Source organism: Amaranthus tricolor, chromosome 12, assembly GCF_026212465.1.
Source record: "Amaranthus tricolor cultivar Red isolate AtriRed21 chromosome 12, ASM2621246v1, whole genome shotgun sequence".
Lineage (NCBI taxonomy): Eukaryota > Viridiplantae > Streptophyta > Magnoliopsida > Caryophyllales > Amaranthaceae > Amaranthus > Amaranthus tricolor.
Window position 1 is genome coordinate 7,855,894 of NC_080058.1, and position 14,836 is coordinate 7,870,729.

At 31.5% G+C, this 14,836-nt stretch overlaps 2 protein-coding genes and 2 pseudogenes across 4 annotated transcripts; 1 reads left to right on the plus strand and 3 right to left on the minus strand.

Annotated features, from left to right (window-relative positions):
* Positions 1-1,186: 1,186 nt before the first annotated feature.
* LOC130796701 (protein ALP1-like) lies at positions 1,187-5,976 on the minus strand. 3 transcript variants are annotated; one of them, XM_057659068.1, is made up of 5 exons: positions 5,549-5,976; positions 3,316-3,839; positions 3,009-3,234; positions 1,942-2,912; positions 1,187-1,835 (listed from the first exon to the last, which is right to left on the minus strand). In XM_057659068.1, the coding sequence occupies exons 2-4, from the start codon at positions 3,835-3,837 to the stop codon at positions 2,449-2,451; spliced, it is 1,212 nt and encodes a 403-aa protein (XP_057515051.1). In that variant the 5' UTR covers positions 3,838-3,839; positions 5,549-5,976; the 3' UTR covers positions 1,187-1,835; positions 1,942-2,448. The 3 variants fall into 3 exon arrangements, with proteins under 3 accessions (XP_057515051.1, XP_057515052.1, XP_057515050.1); XM_057659069.1 differs by having other exon boundaries at positions 3,316-4,325; positions 5,549-5,662; XM_057659067.1 differs by having other exon boundaries at positions 3,316-5,837.
* On the plus strand, positions 5,653-7,756 carry LOC130796703 (probable protein phosphatase 2C 73; annotated as a pseudogene).
* Positions 7,757-10,131: 2,375 nt separating this feature from the next.
* On the minus strand, positions 10,132-10,739 carry LOC130828502 (THO complex subunit 7B-like; annotated as a pseudogene).
* Positions 10,740-10,946: 207 nt separating this feature from the next.
* On the minus strand, positions 10,947-12,215 carry LOC130828503 (putative pentatricopeptide repeat-containing protein At1g12700, mitochondrial). Its single transcript, XM_057694479.1, has 2 exons — positions 11,153-12,215; positions 10,947-11,026 (listed from the first exon to the last, which is right to left on the minus strand). The coding sequence occupies exons 1-2, from the start codon at positions 12,213-12,215 to the stop codon at positions 10,947-10,949; spliced, it is 1,143 nt and encodes a 380-aa protein (XP_057550462.1).
* Positions 12,216-14,836: the final 2,621 nt, after the last annotated feature.

The following is a 14,836-nucleotide window of genomic DNA, read 5'->3' on the forward strand; positions in this document are numbered from 1 at the left end:
TAATTACTATTACTAATAACGAGAACCACACAATTAATGCTAACTAACATAATAATGTCCAAATTAAGTACAACTTTTTTATACTTTTAAAGAAATTTTGAAGTAATTTTGAAGATGGTAGAAGAACTACTACAGACTACAGTACACGTACACTAAATTTGGAAAGTAATTGTATTTGTATTGTAATGGAATACCCTTCTTTCTCTCTTTCTCTCTCTACCTTACAAACCAAACATAATTATAAGGAAACAGAGAAGATATGGACTCCTGTGATCCATTTCTTCCTTCTTTTTCTGGAAATATCCTTTCTTCCCACTTTTTTTTCCTTCAAATTTAACCAAGTTTTTTCTCTTGTTTATCTCATCTCTCAACTTCCTGCTTTTCTCTGATCACTGAAGAAAGAAAAACAAACAAAGAAAGAAAAAGGTGTTTAATATAATTTTAATTACTCTAAATGTTACTTACTAAGCATTTTTTCTGTTCATTGCTTCCATTATTTTTTTCAGAAAAAAATTTTGATTCTTTTAGTGTAAAAATTTTATGGGTTTTATTTGTTTCCTGTTTTTCTAATATGGGTACTTTGAAATTTCAATTTTTGAGGTGAATTATGTGGACTTATTTGAAGGATTTAAGGGTATGTTTATTTAAGGGTATGTTTATTTGGGAAGATGGATTGACTGGGGCCCTGTTACTATCTGGGTGCTTTTACGGCATGTTTGATACATGATAATAAAGTAATGGGAATGAAATGTTGTAATGGCAATAGTAATGAAGGATTGGAAATGAAAATTGGTAATGAAGATTCTTTTATTTAGTGTACAGGACTAAAGAATGGTAATGGAAGATAATATTCCATTGATTGCATTTGGTTGTTAGTAATAAAAAATGATAATGGCTCTTAGTTTCATTATTGTATATTTGTATCTAAAAGCATTATTGTATCTAAATTATTCAATCTAATATTCTTTTTTTAATAATAATATTTTTATAGATAATTACATGCATTACATTTTTTTTCTTCATTATTGTTTTTGGACAATTGCATCAACTTGCAATTACAAATAATAATATTTTCTTCATGCATTCTTTACACTGCAAATACTTGACAATTACAAACAAGTTTCAATTAAGTAGCCATATTAGTACTCTTCAACCGAGAAAATTAGCTAGTGTTTAGGCATAAAAATTACGATAAAAAGTCCATTCCTTTTGTGACTACCAAGTTCATACTTTTTTAAAACACACCTACATTTTCACCAACACAGAAAATATAACCTAAAGTTCAACCATTTTACATCATAATATTTTTAAAATCTATCAACACTATCATTTTAGCAAAGATTTAACGAACATAACTTTGGACTCATCCGGCACACTGTAGAATATCTCCACCTTCTTGTCATCTAAGCCAATAATTGTGGTAGCTTCGACAACTTCTATTGGTGTCAATTCTTGCAAATTACTCAATACTCCAAAAAGGTTCTCTTCTCACCTATCTCCACATCTCGTAAAAATGATTTCTTCATATCCATCATGATTGAAGTAGCCTCCTTTTCAACATCAATCAAAGCTGTCAATGCAGTGGCCAGCCCACTAAGCTCTTCATTTTCAATTTCCCTTCTTCTCTTACGATCTCTTCGGCCACTTGATTGCCCAATCACTAGAGTTGAGCTAATAGCATCATCATTCTTTTCAGCCTCATTCTTATCACCTTCTTCATCGTCTCCGGGCCCCTTGACCATACTTCCACCGGCACGATCCTTGGCGTAAATCTCACAAAGCTTGTCATAAAGAGGAAACGGTTTACAAAATAGAGCAGCAGCTCCATCTTTTCCCTGGAGCATATCTTACAATTATATATCAATCAAATAAAAGAAACAAAACTAATAGCAAAAACAGTGATTAATACCTACTGTTAACAAATTAAATAAAAGAAAATACCTGAGCCCATCCCATAAAGACTTCCTTCTCACCAGTTACCATTTTTGTAGCATCATCCCAACCAAAACCACTAACTTGCTTCTGAATATCCCATTTGTCTCTTAAAAATCTTAATTTTGGATTCAATATGTGGCTTACCCTTCAATCCACAATAAGGAAATCGCTCATTCATTTTCTTTTCAATATATGTCTGATAACCTGTCCTATAGCCTGTGTCACACTTCCAATTTGAATTCTGCATCTCAAGTAGAATGTCAACAAGGGCATTCTCTTTCAATGAAGTCCACATTCTCTTATTTTTTTCCTCGTCCTCGAATCGCATCACCCATGTTAGTTATTATATATCTGTCATACAATGGTGGCAAACAATACCAAAGTATCTTTGTAAGACAAGAATATTTTATAACTAATCAATTAAAAAACAACTTACGTTTGTAGTTCAACATAAAAGCTAGTCCTAAAAGACTAAAAATTGAAAAACCAACTAAAATAAGAAACTATCCATTACTAATGTCTCCTAGCCAAGAATGCATCATACATATCTTGAGCTAATGTGTTTCTAAAGTTAGTCCATTCTTCAGATGCGTCACAATTTTGAATGTAGTCTCCATCATCTTCAATTTCATCATTCTCTCCTTCCTCTTCCATATATGCATCTAAAATAGCTTCCATTGGATCAACGCTCATTTGTTGGCGAATAAGGTTATGAATATACACACAAGCCAATATTATATCTATTTGAGTGCTGAGAGGGTACTTGGTGCCTTTGGCAAGAACTTCCCACCGTACTTTCAACAAACCAAAAGCTCGTTCAATCACATTTCTAGCTGAAGCATGCCTCATATTGAACAACTCTTCCTTAGAGCGTGGTTGCTCCAACCCCCTTCTCCATTCATGATAAATTGTTCTTCTATAAGGTACAAGAAATCCATCACAATGTTTATATCCTGCATCCCCTAGATAATAATTACCTAGGTGAAAAAGTAAAAAACCAATGAGTTAAGCTAGATTATTGGTCATTGTTGCTCCCTTAAAAAATCTTTATACATAAGAAATTGATTTCTGACCTCTAGCCACTTTTAATCCATTATTTCTATTTAAAGCACTTCGAAGTACTCTTCCATCAGCAGCTGAACCTTCCCAACCCGCCAAAACATATATAAATTGCATATTCGGTGCACAAGCTCCTAAAACATTTGTTGAGATGGTATTTTTTCTTGACCTATGACGTGATTTATCTATCGCAGGCACATTTACATCAATCAAAGTCCCATCAATAGCACCTATACAATTCTATAAAAAGGGGTGTGATTAATAAAAGTTAAAAATCGATATGTGTTTTCTATCTATTAATAAAAAAAATACAAGGTTTACCTTGAACCATTTCCATCTTTCATCTGTGCTATTCTCGGGAATCGGTTCAGGTTTCTTGAGGAGCAAACTCGAAAGCTTTAACACAGCTTTTAACACATTATTAAAATGTCTGCTTATAGTTTCTCCTGACCGTTGAAAATCATATTTTATTTCCCTATTCTTCTCCTCAAATGCAAGTAGATGCAAAAATATAGCAACCATTTCTTCCACTACCATGTTCTTAGTATCCCTTAACCCTCTAACTTCACGAACCAATGAAATGAAGATATTAAACGTGCGACGATCCATCCTAAGTTGCTCAATGCAAGCAATATCACTCTCCACTATCATTCCATCTAAATGTGCTAATCTATGGATAGGATTATGCAGACTAGGTTGCTTAGACATCCTAATTCTTAGTCTTCTTCTAAAAATGAGGATTATCCTAATCAAAATCAGCATCATTACTCTTCTAATTTTTCTTCGCTTCATAGCAAACCAAAAAAAAATAAAGTCCTTAGGCGATTGTTGAAGACGCGCCATAACTACATAAATCATAGCATAAGTAGATGATAAGTCACAAGATCAACAAATGGAAGCAACAAAGTAGTAAATAATGCACATAAAGTTTAATAGAGGCAACACAGTAGTACAACCAAGGCAAGTATATATATTTGTTAAATGTTACACTTCTCATTTTTATATGAGCTTTGTGAGAGAAGTGTAACAATTAAACAAAGGAGGATAGTATATATATTTACTTAATGTGTGGCTCTGTACTTTTCTTGAAAAACTAGATACAATTGAAATCATTGGCGGAAGAAATGCAAGCTGTTAGCAAAGGTCTGGAGAAGGTTGAGCAGGAACTTGCTGCATCAGAGAATGATGGAGCGGTCTCTGCAGGCTTCAGGAGGGTAAGAGAAAAACTCTCATGCCATTATCAAAAGTTAGTTAGTGATTGTATGTTAACATGAATTCCCTTTGGCACGGAGTTGATTTGATTTATTGCTGCCTGTCATTTTGTTGTTTTACTGTCCAGAAAAAGGATGTCTCGTTATAGGTTTTAGCTGAAACTATACTGGAATAAGAGGACAAAAAAATAAGCAAATGCAATGGGAAGCATAGTTTAAACTATTATTTTAATAGGAAACTATCAGCAATTCTAGTTCTCCAAGATATACTGCTTTTGATTAAAAACTTATTTCTCACCTGAACTTTTGACCTTTTTGCATAATTAGTCTGTTTAGGAAATTTTTGGTGTATTTTTTTACTGTAGGGTTTGAATTTGGAACTGATTTTGATGAATGAAGCAGAAGATCGATGTGAAAGGCCCATTGACAGGGTTAACAAAGATGTCAAAAAATATAAGAGCTGTTAAATTCGTGCAAATCCGGTATGATTCCAGTTAAAAAATCCTTCATAAACTAAAGCACCTTTTACATTCTCTTTGTTAAAAATCTTACAACAAAAGCAAAATACTCTATCAAGCTCCTTTAAGTAAACAAGCCATTCTCTATCACAAGCTTCACCATTGGGAAAATATCGTACATATAAAGCTGAAAAAAATCTACCATTAACAGTGTTTTTAGGACCTTTAACTATGCTCAAATCTCTTTTAGGGCCATGTAAAGCCAAAATATCAATCCAGTTTCTAGGTCATATAAGTCAAACATGTTATTGTCATTGTTATAATCATCACAACAATCTAATGCCAATACTTCTGCAAGCCAACAACAACCTGTGTAAAAGACATTCTATAACTATAGCTTATACTGATTCAAACACATAAAATCAAGATCAGTACGCAGTTTCCCCAATTCTTCATCAGCTAAATACTAGTTTTGCTATCAAATCAAACAAAAATACTCTCAATTTCTCCCTTTTCATAAGAAATTAGTCATAAAATCCTAAAAATGATCTATAAATCAAATCCCAAACAAATAAGTCTACAAATCAAATCCTAAACAAATAAGTCTATAAATCAAATCCTAAACACTTAATTAGCACAATCAAAACACTGTACTTGTTAAATCGTTAAATTACGCAATCAAAGTAATTATAGGCTGTTGTTTTTGAAAGAAATTTTGAAATTTTGAAAAATTTTGAAAAATTTTGAAAGAAACGAAGAACTACGCATTTGATTTGAATACGAAACAAAAGGAATTTCATAGGATTTTCGACAAAAACCAATAATTAAAAACGTATGAACACAGAAATTAAAATCAGAAAACAAGGGTAAAGAGACGATGAATACCTGATTGAATCTGAAGGAGAGTAGCAGAGCAAAAGGAAACAGAAGACGATGAATACCTGATTGAATTTGAAGGAGAGTAGCAGAGCAAAAGGAAACAGAAAGAAGGGAGAGAAAGCTTGAAGAGAAATCAGAGAAAGGAACGCGCATTTGCTTTATTTTATTAACACAGCAATAATCCATTACCATTACAACCTAATACCAGGTTGTTTAGTGGTAATGAAAATGAGCCTTTTTGGTAATGTTTCATTACCTTATTTTATTACCATCCATTACCATTGAAGGTATCCAAATAACCAAATTTTTTATTACTTAATTTTATTACCATTACTGCCCGCTAATACCGTGTACCAAACGGGCCCTTAGATTATTATAGGGATTTTTGTTTGTTTGATCAAACTTTTATGCTTATCCTATATTCAAAGTAGCAATATTTAATTTAAAGTCAAGTTTTTCTCTATTATAAAGACTATAGGATAATGTTTTGATTTCATGAAATCAGCAATATAAGAATATAATGAGAAATAAAAAAAAAAGTTCAAAAAATTTATTTGATCATCACATATAATGATTTAGATTTCTTTAATAAATGTTTTTTGTTATCTTATGTGGTTCTAGTGAATTTTGAAGCAAGTATTGGAATTCCATGTAAGATTTAGTAGTCTTTAGCTTTTTTTTGTATAAAGGGCAATTCTTACTTTACTCCCTTCTAGATTCATCTTCATTCAATACCAAATGGAGAAAGCATTTTTTGTTGGGTATATGCTTCAACTGAAATAAAATTAAATTCTCGAACAAATATTTTTTATGTGAAAAAATATATAATTTTTTTTATAATTAGTTATTGAGATGGGGTTACAATAAATAGAAGTTGTTAATTGTTACTGATTATTGCAGGGGGAGAAATGGGTCATTGGTCATCAATGTTTAATGGGTTAGCAAGGTCATTTTCTATCAAAAAAGTGAAGAATTCATGTAACGGAGATGTTGGTAAGGAAGCTGTTGAGTCAATGGCAAAGGATGCAAAGAAGAATGAATTAATTTTAAGGTCTTCTGGCATTGTTAATGTTGATGGGTCCAAAAATTTTGCCTCAGTTTTTATGAGGAAGGGTCAAAAAGGTGTTAATCAAGATTGTTGCATAGTTTGGGAGGTATGCATCTCTGTTTTTGATCAATTATTGCTTTTATTTCTAAATAAGTGAGATGATCCAGAAGAATAATTGGGAGTTTCAACAGATCATAATTATATTTTTTCTATTTTTAATGCATTTATGAAAATTGATAATACAGTAATTTAATTGTAGTTTTATAGTTATTAAGTTAATTCTATGCACTCAAATGATTGGTGATGGAAACCTTATAATTGGGATTGGGATGATGTGTTTGTTCTTGCCTAGAAAGATTAGGTTGGTTTATTCTTTGTGTTGGGAAAATCAACTGGAAAATTGTTAGAAATCGACTAACATAATTATTATTAGCATATGAGCTCTTTGTTTTGAGGTTTTTTCGACAAAAGACAGTCTTTCAGAAGAATAATTTTTATACCTTCGATCTGTGCCAATGGCAGGAGTTTGGATGTCAACCAGACATGATTTTTTGTGGCATTTTTGATGGGCATGGTCATTGGGGTCATTTTGTTGCAAAAACAGTAAGGGAATGAATGCCATCATCCTTATTATGCAATTGGCAAGAAACACTTGCTCAACTGGTGGTAGATCCCGATTTCGACCAAAAAATATGAATTGGTTCAATATTTGGAAGCATTCCTACTTAAAGGCTTGTGCTACTATTGATCAAGAGTGTTGGACCTCTTGAGTATTGATGATGACTACACTTTATTTAATCGAATATGTTTTTAGAGATTGTGTGCAGGTCGATATCCGGTCTTGACTATGATCGTTGATAGTACCTATGACTTGGTCTATGGAAATGTACGTGTCAAAAGGATCCAAAAGATGTTAGAAGAAGTATATCACTTAGGATGTCAAATGTAGACAGGAGGTCTACTGTTCCCAAGTTTGATGTTCTAACAAAACTGAAAATTGGAGACAGCGCACTGCTCCCAGATTGGAGTCAGCTTAATACGTCCACTGAAATTCTTATTATTATTTTCTGATTTTTAGTTGATGTATTGATTAAAATTAATTTGTTGCATTAATTAATTTTTGAGTTAATTGGCAAAGTATTTTCTAAAAATATCTAACGTTCTTATAAATCCTTTATTTTAGGGTCTATATTTAGTGAATAATCATATTGGCTAAATATAGGAACAGCAGCTGATATTAAGGAAGCCTTAGCTATTGTTAGAATAACCGTCCCCAATATTAGTAAATAGGTAACTATCCCTAATATTAGTAATTAGGCAACCGTCCTTATTATTAGCTAGGTGTAACCGTGCCTAAAATTAGTTTAAGTAACCGTAATTATTATTGGAAAAGGGAACTGCACCTAATTTTAGTATATGAAAACTGCTGCTATTGTTAGTAGAAGGGAACAGTAGTTGATTTGCCTATTGTTGGTATAAGGGTATAGCGATTATTATTAGGAAAACCGTGGACTTGAATGTATACCTATTTTTGGATGTTAACCGTAGGTTGTCCTTAGATCTTAAGATCCACATTATTCTCCTTATTATTTGGGATAAGGGAATAGTGGTTGGTTACTTTCTTTTTGTTAGGGATTTTAACTCTATAAATAGAGACTTTCGGCTGTTCCTCAAAGTATGCCAACGTATGAGCTTTGATATTTCATGCGATATTTTTGGAATATTTACAAGAAAATTTTGTTTTAAAATTGCCAATTAATTTTATAATATTTTCTTGTGCAACTCATTGGTTTTATTTTTAGAGAATTTTATCCTTTTTGTAAGGGTTTTTGAGAGAGTAATTGTAACTAGACTTGGGTGAGTCTAGGGAGGATTAGATAGCTTCTAGTGAAGCTTGTGAAGAGTTTAGCTTCACTTGGGTGAGTCTAGGGAGGATTAGATAGCTTCTAGTGAAGCTTGTGAAGAGTTTAGCTTTTAGTGAAGCTAAGAGAGTTGCTTTGAGTGAAGCAATTGGAGAGAGTAATTGGCCTAGTTGATGCGCTTCGAGTGAAGCAAGGTGTTTAATGTAATTGTAACGAGTTGCCTTAAACATAGTTAAGAGTTTAGAAATCCCGTAGGGTCATGGTTTTTCCTTCTATTTAGGCCTAGAAGGTTTCCACGTAAAAATCGTGTTGTCTCTTTTATTATTTCTTTAATCTAATTCCGCAAAAAACAGGGCAAAAACGCTTAAACTTGTAACAACAACAATTCCCCCCCCCCCCCCCCCCCCCCCCTCTTGTTGTTGTTCCCATCTCTAACTCAGTCTACAAAGAGCTTGAGCAACATAGAAGAATTGTGCGTTTTACAGTGGAACGACTGCTCTTTCGATTGTCAAACAGGTATATAGTTTATACCTTTGTATCATCGCTTTTATTAATAGATCAACTCAACTAAAAACTTAAGCTGATAGTTGAGCCTCTAATATATGTCATCAGCTGTATACTTTGTTACGTCTAAAGGTGTTCATTCGGGTGTTCAGACGTGTTTCTGTATAATATCTTGGGACGTGTTAATTACTTTCGATAATTGACCATATGTAAATATCTTAACAATCTGATTTGATATTATTCACGTTGGGTCAAACTCGGTTTCACTTAGTGAGGTTTGTTTTGGACAACTCTCGTGCCCCCTCACACGAGGACTTCTTTGGGTTAGAAATGTAGATGCAACACAATTATGTGTCATATATGGCACCAATAGTTTCACTTGAAAGAAGAGTGAATGAGATGCAAAACTCATAGTGAAGTTTGTAAGCTTTGTTTTTATACAATCAAAAGCTAGTATACATAACTCCAAACATCCTATGTTATTCATACTCCTAGTATACATAACTCCAAACATCCAAGTGTCGGACTCACTTGTTTCCTCGTTTACACAATGATGCATGTTTTCTATATAAATCAAGTGTTAAGTTTCCATTTCCATGTTTGAGTGTCTAAATTCAACATGGACGCTGAGGTTCGGTAAATGAATTGAGTTGTTTGAGTAACATAGCTAGTTAGTCACGGACGAATCTAGGATGTTGGTATATGGTAGGTCGAACAGTCACCTCTATCATAGACAAACGTCTCCAATTGAGCAAATTTTTAGGTTGCAACTAGAGGTATTTAATGGGCTGGGCCGAGCCAGACTATAATTTAAATGAAGTGGGCTATAAAAGAGCTCAATAAGGGTCCAAAAAGGCCTTGTAAATAGCATAATTAATCATAATTTAAATATTACAAATAACAATGTCAATGGGAATTATTAATACTTTTTCAATTTAATTCTTACAAATGATAAATTATTTGTCATAAATTGATAAATGGAAAAAAAAATTAATTTTTTGTATTAAAAATGGGTCTGATCGGGCGGGGTCGGACTTTGAAACCCATATTATGTTTGAAGGGCCCTTATCCAACCCGACCTCATAATTACTTAAGCCCGGCCCGATTTTTATTCGGCCCTATTTAATACCCCTATCCTTAGTTGCAACAAAGCAATTAGCAAACAATATGCATCATTAGTAAAAATGTACCACGTGTAAAAGAAGAGCAAACTGTTTTCTTCTAAGATGTAGTAGTCTTGAGCTAGCCATATCTTCTGCTTCCAGTGCTGCAATCTGGTTCTCAAGTTCTACAATTGTTCTCTGTTTCTGATCGAGGGGGTGGATGGCAATTAATTTCCGTATCGTCTCACACTATTCCTTGTGTTTTCTCTCAATCTTGCAGGCTTCAAGTTCCTACTTTAAATCTTCAATTTCTGTCTGAACCTGAAGAATCTGGCTATTTATTTCATCTTTCAACTCATTATAGTGCTCCTTCTCCCTCAAGTTTGCATCGATAATGGCTTTGCTTTTCAACAATGGAATCTTAAAAGTAGTAAGTTCATGAAGAAATGCTTTTGCAATTCTCTCGCAATCATTGTAATTATCTCCATTCTTCTCAACCTCGGTAACAAAAGCTGTAAATTTTCTTTTGTAGCTTCTTCAATGGAGGTTCCCCTCTTGTGGTGGTCGTGCGTGTGAGAAGTCTGTGCGTGCTTTATAATGGCATCGTCTTTATAAGGACCAAAAGCATAATGAGCAGCCATTGCCTCTCCTTTGCCAGCAAACCTTCTTTCTTTGAGCATTGAAAGAAAAAACTGCACCCAACATGAATGTGGAGTTGACACATAAACAAAGGTAATTGGCAGAAAGATATAAAAGGGTAGCAACTCAAAAGCAAATATAAAAATACTACATTGACTTTGAGTTGTAGATAGGGGTGAAAGTTATTCGAATCAAAACCAAATCATATTACCATCCGAATAAATTTAGATTGAATATTCTAAAAAATTTTAATTTTCAGAATGGATTAAACAGACAATCATACAGCCTGTCGTTAATTCTGGTGATTGGTTGAACCTATCTATGGAGTCTAGAATAGAAAAAAGGAACAAAAAAAATCCATAAGCCTCAAAAAAAGCACACACGGTTATAAAACACACCCTGTATTATCCATACACAAGTCCAACGATAATTTACCTCTAACGCTCTAACCAACCGTTGTCCATGTCACCACGTAAACAATATCCATCCATCAACGTATTGTAAGTGATTAAATCGGGGACTTGACCCTTTTCTGTCATTAATCTAAATACAGCTTCTGCTTCATCAATCATACCATCCTTACAATACATATCGATTAACATGTTGTAAGTCGGAACTTGAGGAATTAAGTTTTTTGCCATCATCTCACTAAGCATATCCTCCGCCTCTTTCCACCTCCCTAAAGTGCACATTCCTCGGATCAAAATAGTATAGGTAACGACATCAGGTCGAATTCCCTTAACTTGCATCTCAGAAAAAAGATTAACGACCTCATTTATTAACCCGTCTTTAGAAAGACTATCAATAATGGTGTTATAGATGAAAATGTCAGGCATACAATGGGCATGGGACTCCATGTCTCTAAGGAGCTTAAGGGCACCAAGATTGTCTCCAATTCTACATAAACCTTTAAACGTGGTCCCATAAACAACCAAATTGGGTTCATACCCAAGCTTTACAATTTTATCCAATAATTGAATAGCGCTGCCTAATCGATGGATATGAATAAAGCCATTGATAAGTGTATTAAAGGTAACAATGCTAGGCGGATAACCTAGTTTAATAATGTAGGAAAGAACCGCAAACCCTAATTCAACACGACCTAAGCGGCAATAACAATTAGCCATAATATTAAGGGAATGACCATCCGGACGGAGACCTGAGAAATGCAATTGCTTAAAGAGAGTAATGATAGAGGAAAAAGGGGGATTGGGTTTCATTTTAGACATGGCAGTAAATAACATACAAAAACCAAAAATAGATGGAAGAGGACGAATAGATTTCATAGAATGAAAGAGGGAAAGGGGATGATCAATTTTGTTAAACCCTAATTTGGATTGTTGTCGAACATAATCAAGGAATAATTTAGAATCAGCAACATGAACATCTGAAGCGTAAGTGGAGATTTTTCGATGACAAAAATGAAATCTAAGATTACCTGGAAATCTAGAAGGGAGGAGAAGAGCAATTGGAAAGAGAGAAATAAGATCAAACCCAGATTTGGTAGTAAACCTCATTGTTAGAGTATCGTGTTTCCCAGAGACTGGTATGGAGTTCAGTTTTGATATCTAGGCGCCATGTTTACAGTTTGATGGAAGGAATGGAGATGGCGGTACTGCATACTTAAAAGGAAAGTAGGAAATGTGAGTAGACACCATGACCACAGAGAAAGAACAAAAAAACCGGAATACAAAAAACAGATATAATCAGAGATATAAAGAATTGACTTTGATTAGTTTTTAATCTATAAATTAAAATATAGTCTGGTGAGATTTTGTTTGATTCGTCTATTTGTAAAGATTATTAATATTAAATTTTTATAATTTTTTATCATATATAATCAGAGATATAAAAAATTGAATTAGTGCATTGGACTATGTGAAAAAGCAAATATCACAAGTAAATTGGAACGGACGAAGTATTCACTAATCATACCATAATACGACTTTAAATGGGTTAGTCTAAACTACATTAAAAAAAATTATTTTCTATATAAATTTAAATTTAATTTTAAATTTTTTTCTTTTTATATTTTTGACTAATAGCCTTCTTATATGAACCTGTCTCACGTGAAACGATATCATATAAAAAGCAATTTTTAAAAAAATTTTATGGACTCGGATAAGGAGGCTTAAAATTTTTTAAAAGTTGGCCTAAAATTATTTTAGAAATTTAGAAGTTTTTGGTTAAAAATAGTCGTAATTTTCGAATAAAGAGGCTTTAAAGTTAATTTTGGATTAATATTATATATGACACTTGCAAGTAAACTTAGAACATAAGAAATCAGTTAGTTTGGGGAGATTGTTCCCTAAGTAACGTTAGAATATAAATAGACAATAGTTTACTACATTTTTTTGTGTTTTTAGTGCCCTAAATGCCCTAATGCTTTAGTTTTCAGTTTTTAGTTTTATTTTCAGATTCTTCTTCTTTGAGAGCTTTCATTGTTTAAAAACTCATTGTTATGTTTATTTTTTATTGCAATTTACATTTATGTTCTTCTCCATTAGTAAGTGTTCTTGATTTATTGCTTTATTATTTGTCATTTTGCATTAAATTATTCATCATTTTCATGTGTAGTATTTTTGTAACATTCATTTTTTCTTAATCTTAAATATTTTGACAAATTCAAATTATCGTTTCATTTTATTATTTTGAATCTCGTTCGGAATTTTATTCCAATTGTTCTTAAGTTCTTGAATTTTTTTTATATATTTTATTTCTCTTAGATTAAAATATTAGGTTTAAATTATAAGTTTTTTTTATTATATTTATAATTTCATTTTTTTCTCTCTCTCGGAATAATAATAATATTGTACTTTAAATATTAAACCTAGCTAAATTAACTATATTTACAAAATCTAATTATGTTTATATACTATTTTATGATTTTAAAAAAATAATATAAATAAGAAACACAAAAATTATCTATAAACTAAATGAGGTGGCGGAAAAAAAGGGCTACTAGTCAAGTGTTAATTTTTTTCAATCTTTTTTTATTATTTTAACCTTATCTTGAAGTTACTAAGACATGAAGAAATTTTTTAAAAAAAAAGTAATAAAAATAGCTTATAAACACGACAATAAACATAGGGAGAGGGGAAAAAAAGAGAGAGAAAAGAAGAAAAACAAATCATAAATTTATCTTATACTTTCACAAAAGATAGGATAAGTCCTTAAAAATCTCTAAACTCCCTAGAAAAATTTCTAAAACTCCTCAAAAATTCCCTAATAATAGAATTTAGTACTAATTTTAGAAATTCAATGGGAGGAAGCAAATTTTGTGACTAGAAATTCTACAAATAAGGAAGCCGATCAATAGTGAAATTATTAAGGTATAAATTCTTACATATATTTATTTACATGAAATTAAGCCCATAAATTTTATATGTGTTTATAATATCTAAATTAAATTTTATGTAAATTTTGGTGATTTAATTCATTGTAAATTAATTTTTATGATTTATTCATTTTAATTTTCTAAAACCGCGTAATCTGAAATAATTTTAATTAAAATAGTAAATATTTATATGTTTAAACGAAAATTTTTCTGTACAGAAATGTATATGACATATAATTTTTGTAATAATTTCGTGAATTATAGTTGAGCATAAATATTATTATTAATTTTTGCAAAAAAAATGCGTAAAATAAGGAAATTCATAATTTGGGTTAAACATATATAATTCTAGAAAAATAATTTATTTTACTGTTACTGCACATTTTTTTTTATTTAAATAATTTTTGTGAAATTTTTTGATATTTAAAGTTTAAAGAAATAAATTAATAATCTAAATTGTTATAATAGGCGAAAAGAAAGAAAAGTGAAAAAAATAATTAAAATTATTTTATTTTGGTGAATAAAAATGTACAGTAACTCATTTAATAATATGTTAATTTTTAAAATATTTTTTTGGATTTTAATCTTAAGGAAAAAAATTAAATAAATATTAAATCTAAAACTAAGCTACTAAGAAATTAATTAAATAAAATAAATTTTATTTTTTAAAATTTGGATAAATGGGCTAGGATATATAATAAACCCAATATGCCATTTTTAATATATTTTTTAGTATTTATTTATGATGGAACTATTTATTTTATCATTTATAATAAATAGACATTTATGAAATTAATTATT

Bases quoted from the DNA above. Each gene is read 5' to 3' on its own strand.
- LOC130796701 (XM_057659067.1), bottom strand. From the start codon at position 3,852: ATGATTTATGTAGTTATGGCGCGTCTTCAACAATCGCCTAAGGACTTT. The intron at 3,235-3,315 runs GTAAACCTTGTA...CCCTTTTTATAG, and splicing joins AAAGATGGAAATGGTTCAAG to AATTGTATAGGTGCTATTGA. The intron at 2,913-3,008 runs GTCAGAAATCAA...TTTTTCACCTAG, and splicing joins TGGATTAAAAGTGGCTAGAG to GTAATTATTATCTAGGGGAT.
- LOC130828503 (XM_057694479.1), bottom strand. From the start codon at position 12,215: ATGAGGTTTACTACCAAATCTGGGTTTGATCTTATTTCTCTCTTTCCA. The intron at 11,027-11,152 runs GTTGGTTAGAGC...TTTCTATTCTAG, and splicing joins ACGTGGTGACATGGACAACG to ACTCCATAGATAGGTTCAAC.